We start from the raw sequence: 6,549 nt of genomic DNA, 5'->3' as shown, positions 1-6,549 counted from the left end.
AACCTTCAAAGTATCCTACTCCTTTATTCCCACCTGTTTTTTTTTCATCAGACTCAGCCTCAATAATTTAGGCCAACCATAGTCCCAATAGATCTTTCTGCTTCAGATCTTAGAACATCAGAAAACAATGTTGGGATGTTCTATATTAACTTTCTGTTACCATGTCACGTCTTAATCACTAAATCGTTCCTCTTTAATTCACTGTACTTGGGAGAATAGTGAATTTTTAAAGGAGTTTGAGACCCGGTCAGGTGATGACAACTGTCCCACCTGATGGCATTAAAAATGAGTAGAGGCATTTATCGAAGAATAAGGATAGATATCATCATCTAACTGTACATGTAGCATACACAAGCTGAGCTCGAATCACATTCTCGTACGAGAATGTGAGCTCGTACGCTGGATGACAGCCATATGGAATCCACTCCTTGGGCAGGGGGTGTACTAGCTTCCATTTGTCTGGCATCCAGCGTACGAGAACCATTCTCGAACGACAATGCTAACCAGTCTCTTTTTAGCTCATCAGCTAAACCCTAACTATGTGTCTACCAGCCTTTGCACTTCAGTAATATATCACTGAGATGTACAGATACGACCCAGAGACCAATGCAAGAAGCTTCAGTTGCTGACAAAGGTTTCAAAATGATAGTGTTTCATTAGGGGAAAAAATGATGAGTGAAATCTGATGAATATTGATAATGTTGTGAGAAGTTTCCCTATAAAGGCATGCATGACTGGAATGAATTGTTTGGTAAACTCTGAAATTTGGAATAGAAGCACCATTGGAGTCCAAGTCTTCATATAAACAAATGGCTAGCATTTGTTTTTCTCATGTAAACATTTCACCAAGAGACAAGCGGAGCCAAAACTTAGAAGAATTGTAATCTGTCTCACTTGTTATGTTGTTGAGAATTGAGATATCACTGAGGCTGCTGCTGCTCTGCCTTCTCAGCCAAAGTAGCAAAGAATTCTTTCCAGTCTGGCACCTTCTCTTCCCCGTTCACCACCTAGTGTCACAAAGCACCTGATCATAAGATATGTGATGACAATGCCAGATCTAGAGGATGGACAAGGGGATCATGGCTTGGGCATCTTGGGACTCAATGCCACTCACCTGGGATACCATTCATGGGAACCATGGACCCATATATGTGCTGCAAGATTTCCCATTAATCTCAATCTTGGTAAAATTTAAACTAAAAATAAACAAAATCATGAATAACCAAATGATGACGACAATGGATGGAAGGTAACAGTCTTCTGATCAGGCATGAGGTTGCTTAACATCTCTCTTTGTGATGAATCCTTAAGTCTCAGATAATTTGAGCAGAAACTAATTGTTGCCTATCCAAAAGGACTGGGTTTCCTTGACCAAAGAAGTTGAAATCAAGTTTTGGACCAAATAAAATGAAGAATTGGAAGCAAATTCTGGAGTTTAATGTGGAATTTGATACAAACTATAAATGGTTTATGTTTAGTAACCAACCTCAAAGACAATTCCTCTCTGTGGCACCGTATCAAGTGCCTCCACACAAATAAAGGCAGCATCCTCCTTGCTCAGTCTTTCTTGTGCTGCACTACCCTAACATGGAATAAAGTCATGTCATTCTCTATGCAACAAAAAGTAAACATGCTTTGGATCAACGACTCCAGGATAAACATTGTTATGCTCAATGCTAACAACAGTGAGGATTGTTTGACCTGAAATTGCAGAAGGTAACTTTAAGGTGCAGTGTAAACTTGAAATCACACAACCAAACAATCCTCACCCATGGTTAGTCGCTGTTGGAAGGTAATGGACACTGTTACAACAGCCAGAAAGAAATTTGTGTGTATGTATTGTTAGTATGTGGACTCTCAGGTTGCAAGTTGATACCATTCTTGGGCCACTGAGTATCGAAGAGCTTGCCTGCCTGTTGGATTACCCTAATTGATTAATGAACAGTCTCCTCTATTCTCCTTGGTGAGGAGACATGTTTTCCTCGAGATCGAGCACGCAAAGAAGGCATACAAAGTTTGTAATGTCTTTTTTATTTTTGAGGAAAGCTTTGCTAAAATATAGTCTCTCCTGTTCCACCTGGTGTGGACTGTCTTCACAATCTACTGGTCAAAGCAGGCATACAAAAGCTTTTGATACCCACCCTTTTATTTTTATTTTTTGTTCGGGTGTGGGGGGGGGGGGGGATATGCAGTGTTAAGGAAAGCTTTATTATACCCATGAACATGTTCTGAATTATCTCCTTCAATATGTACAGTATAATGCAACACTTGGAAGGAAAGTAGAAGTTGGAAGAAAACTCTTCTGTTCTATGAATGGCGCTAAATTACATGAAATGCTCCTCTATGCCCAATTTACATAAAAAAGGAACCCTTTGCATGAGCCCTCTTGCATAAAATACAGGAATTGGAACAAACAATACCTCTTTAAAGCAGAAACCTTGGTTTCCACCTGGAGTATTTTCTAACAATCCAGCTCTGATGATGGTGTATGGGATCCCTGAAGCAATCACCATTGATTCATCTTGCTCAGCCAATTTTCTCTTGTTGCCAATCATCAGAGCTAGAACATCACTGCTGCCCCTATAAGCAGCCAACTGTAGCCCTTGTTAAACCTCAATAATATGAACCTTTTTTAAACCAATGGCATGGACAGGGAGAATAATAACCTGAGATAAAAGTACTATATGTTGTAGCCCTTTAAAGCTCTCCTTGTCAGAAAAGAACCCTTCCTACAGAAGAGACATCGTCTTTTGAAAATGGCTGACACAAAATTGTTTCCATATAATGGAATGCAGTTATGAAGTAAGAGATGGATGTTGAATAAAAAGAGTATGCAAAACACAGCCAAAATCTAACTAAGAGGAGATAAAGGAAACAGTTTGATTTTAATGCTTTTCTTCAAAAGGACAAAAGGAGAACTTTCAGTGCCAGTGATCTTATTCAATGGAATCGATAAAGAATTCCAAACAAAATTTACTCTGAAAGGTTCCTAGAATCCATGAGACCTACATGCTACATCAAAAAAAAATAATAATAATTTTGAGATTCAACAAAATCAATGCTTTTTTTTTTTTTTTGGTTATATGGATTGGGGATATCACTTCTTGTAGAAATTGAAATTCAACAATGTTAAAAAAAAAATCCATTCATGTGTGACCAACTAAAAGCAAAATACAAAATAAGAAAGGTGAAAAATAAATATTAAATATAAAAAGTTCCCGAGAAATCAAGTAATGGCAGTAGTTAGAAAATGGTGGAATGGTATCCTAACTAGTACCTCCATGCATGGTGCTTATCTGACGTCTATAAACCATGTACAATGTTAATCATTCTCATTGTATGATGATTGTGTTAGGTAAATACATCACTGTTATCCATACATTTGGGCATATTATTGCACGAACACCCCTTAGAGCCTTTTTCAGGATTGACCTATCACTTGCATCTCCGGCTATTGACTTTCATACAAGAACATAAGTAAGCATCAATTAGTCATTGCCATTGAGAGCAAAAAACAAAAAGAACACTTATTTACAAATAAATGGACATGCAGCAGTAATACAGTAGGTTATTACCTCAACATAAGTTCCAAAGGCTTCAGCAGCGGCACGCTTATCTTTCACTAGTGCTTTCACTCGAGTTCGTTTGACTATCAATGACAATATTATCATCTGAAAAGGCCAGAATTTAGAAGATTAGGGGCTCATCAGCCATAGCACAACCACAAGGTACACAATAAAAAAAGTATAACACATGGGAGCTCAAGTTGAATTTCACAGGTATGAAATATTGACATGTTGAATCCCTCTAGTTGGTCATCAAGTTAACTTTCCAAAGTTCAACAACATATAAAAGGTCATTATTGCTTTCAGACAGGACTCTGATCAGTTGGAGGAACATGCACAAGATCCTGTGGAAAACATGGTTGGAGTATATATTCAGTATCATTGACCTCCAAGTGACTCAGTTGAAAACGTGCTTCTACTAATTTTAATAACTTACTACTGAGAGCTCAAAGTTGACCTGAATCAGCTAAGTCACAGGTTGGATTACTAGGTTTTTTCAGCTCTGGTTAAGCAGCATACTACTGAAATAAATAATGAATAATTAGGTCCATGTTGAGGTATACCTGACCCATCTCGCTATCTCCATCTGTTACCAAAACTGCATCTCTCATTGCTTCTTCTTCTGTGCTTTGAAAAGATATATTGACATGCCTTAAATAACTCAATATGTAGCACAGACATTTATATACTTGCTAGAGATGACTACCTGCATATTCATCCCCCTCATTTGTTAGAGCCCCATCTTTCGGTAGTTGATCCGGTGCCCCATACCACTTACGTAACTTGGGTCCTCCTACAAATGGACACTCATGGTGAAAAGATTTAAGATTAACTGAACTAGGCCTATTATACATCCCCACCAAAAATAAATTAATAATAAATAAGTAAAAAATCCAGAACTTGTTCCAAGTTCAAGGTAGACATTTCAATCTAGAAGTGCCTCTTAGAGATGCTTGGACCTCTTAGATGGTTCTTGAGATAAACTTTGAAACTTTAAGTGTAATTTTTTTTAGTTTTTATTTGATGCATTCTGGTTGCATATTTTTATGCAACAAAAAGTTAAAAATGAGAGATTGGGCAAATCTAAGCAAGCCTGTAAATACAAAAACTATCATATCAACAAAAAGGAGGATGATACACATAAGACTGTTATTGGATACATGGATTGATGGGAGGAGTTAGTTTAGGAGTTGGTTTGAATAGGTCTGTCTCTTTGTATTTAATGTATTTTATCAATCAACAAAAAACATTTATTTTATCAATGAAGAAGGCATTTGAAATTTTATCTTTTGTGAACTTCTTCATTGAGAGGCTCTGCTTGTTTCAGCGTAAAATTTTACTTGAAAATTTTCACTTCAAAAAATTTTACGTGCATAAAAGTTTTCCAATGCTTTTTTTTTATGGAAACAAACATTGAAAAACTTTTCAACATGTAAAATTTTAAATTTACGAAGTAAAATTTACCGCGGAAACGCTGAAACAAACGGAAGTAGGAGGCTAGATCCCCATCCAAAAGGATCGATTGGGAGGTTGGACATCACTTTCTGTTTCCCTTGTTATTGTTGCAGTTCAAAAAGGTGCACTTCAGTTAATCTCGTAGCTCACAATCCAGCGGCTATGAGCAAAGCTATCATGAGGATCAGATACAGTCAAACAAGAAAATTTGGCTTTATGTGATGAAATTATGAAAGGATGCTCGCATTGGAAAGTAAATTTTATTCCCTGGTGATAGGAGATCAAACCCAAGGAGGAAGCAGCAGCCATCAATTAAAGCCATGGCACTACTGCAGCCAGGACATCCTAAGAAGGGGAAGAAGAAGTCCAAAAAACGCAAATTAAGCACTGCTTCTCTCAAAGTATGAAGAGAACTGCAGCCCCAAAGAGCAAGAGATTTCAAATCATATGAAGAGGGTCGCAGAGAAGGTGATGCAATCCCCTCCAGCGAAGTTGAGGCAGCACAAGTTGACCATCATTCAAGAAAACCTTGTTCTGTTTCCTTCATTGATTGGGCATTGTTACAATTGGTAATTGGGGTCCTAATGGAGCCTACTTTCATGTACTTCTACCTTGAGAACAAGATCCTTTTGAGGAAAAGGCATTGGAAATTTTATCTCACTCGAACTTCTTCATTGAGAAGAGTTCGGATTAGGGATATTAGATTCCCCTCAAAGAAGATCATTTAGGTGGTTGGCTCCCCTTCAAGAGGACCATTTTTATGTTTCGCTTCTTAATCTCTCCAGTTCAGAAACTTCTGCATCAGAGGATATGAGATTACAATGCACAATTTTTGTTCTTTTTTCCTGATAGTGTAGAGTAAAGAAGGTTTCTTACCAATTCGTTCAATTTGGTTGTGACAAGTTGACAACTGAACCATAGATTTGATATTGTATCTTATTTGAAAAAACAGACAGTTATTTAGTGGAATTGAAATAGAAAGAGAGAGAATACCTTCTATGTAATCGAGAATTTGATCCATGAAACTGATTTTCTTCTTGGAAGAATGGCAAATGAGAGTTGGTCTGTCGAGCTTCGTCAGGGTGGAGAAGTTTGAACTTTTTCCATAGTTTGAATCTATCCTTAGGTTTCGAGGAGGAGAAAGGCAAGTGTAGAGGAAAGAGGAAAGAACAATTGCCATTTACTGCTTCAGCGTTGCTATGGAGTGCGTACTGCGTAGTCTTCGTTTCTATTGCATCCAACCATTTTTTGTGAACCCAGAAAGAGGATAGTGGAGAAGTCCAATAAAAACAAAAAAAAAAGGCGCAAGAGACAGGTTGAATAAGACACGATAGAAAGAACAGAGTCCATTTGATCTGGGTTAAATCTTCTTAACCGTTACAATCATAAAAACATGGGTGAGTGATCTCTCAATTTGTGGTAGGATGGGGAGGCAACCAAGAGGCTGGCTCCGGTTCTCGTACGGGCCTGAGCCGCAGAGATGAAATCCAAGAGTGGGACGGAAAAGGCTCTTGTCTTACAGTGGCGG

The 6,549-nt window shown here is 37.9% G+C and overlaps 1 protein-coding gene across 3 annotated transcripts; it reads right to left on the bottom strand.

Annotated features, from left to right (window-relative positions):
• Positions 1-672: 672 nt before the first annotated feature.
• On the bottom strand, positions 673-6,313 carry LOC122670093. 3 transcript variants are annotated; one of them, XM_043867058.1, is made up of 9 exons: positions 6,015-6,313; positions 4,273-4,359; positions 4,130-4,191; positions 3,576-3,671; positions 3,381-3,458; positions 2,667-2,729; positions 2,421-2,594; positions 1,487-1,582; positions 673-1,024 (listed from the first exon to the last, which is right to left on the bottom strand). In XM_043867058.1, the coding sequence occupies exons 1-9, from the start codon at positions 6,199-6,201 to the stop codon at positions 1,001-1,003; spliced, it is 867 nt and encodes a 288-aa protein (XP_043722993.1). In that variant the 5' UTR covers positions 6,202-6,313; the 3' UTR covers positions 673-1,000. The 3 variants fall into 3 exon arrangements, with proteins under 3 accessions (XP_043722993.1, XP_043722991.1, XP_043722992.1); XM_043867056.1 differs by having other exon boundaries at positions 673-1,007; positions 6,015-6,308; XM_043867057.1 differs by having other exon boundaries at positions 673-1,007; positions 4,130-4,188; positions 6,015-6,307.
• Between the last annotated feature and the right edge of the window lie 236 nt (positions 6,314-6,549).

This window comes from Telopea speciosissima, chromosome 7 (genome assembly GCF_018873765.1).
Source record: "Telopea speciosissima isolate NSW1024214 ecotype Mountain lineage chromosome 7, Tspe_v1, whole genome shotgun sequence".
In the NCBI taxonomy this organism is placed as follows: Eukaryota; Viridiplantae; Streptophyta; class Magnoliopsida; order Proteales; family Proteaceae; genus Telopea; species Telopea speciosissima.
Note: the sequence above shows the minus strand (reverse complement) of the source record. Positions and strands in the feature narration are given on the sequence as shown.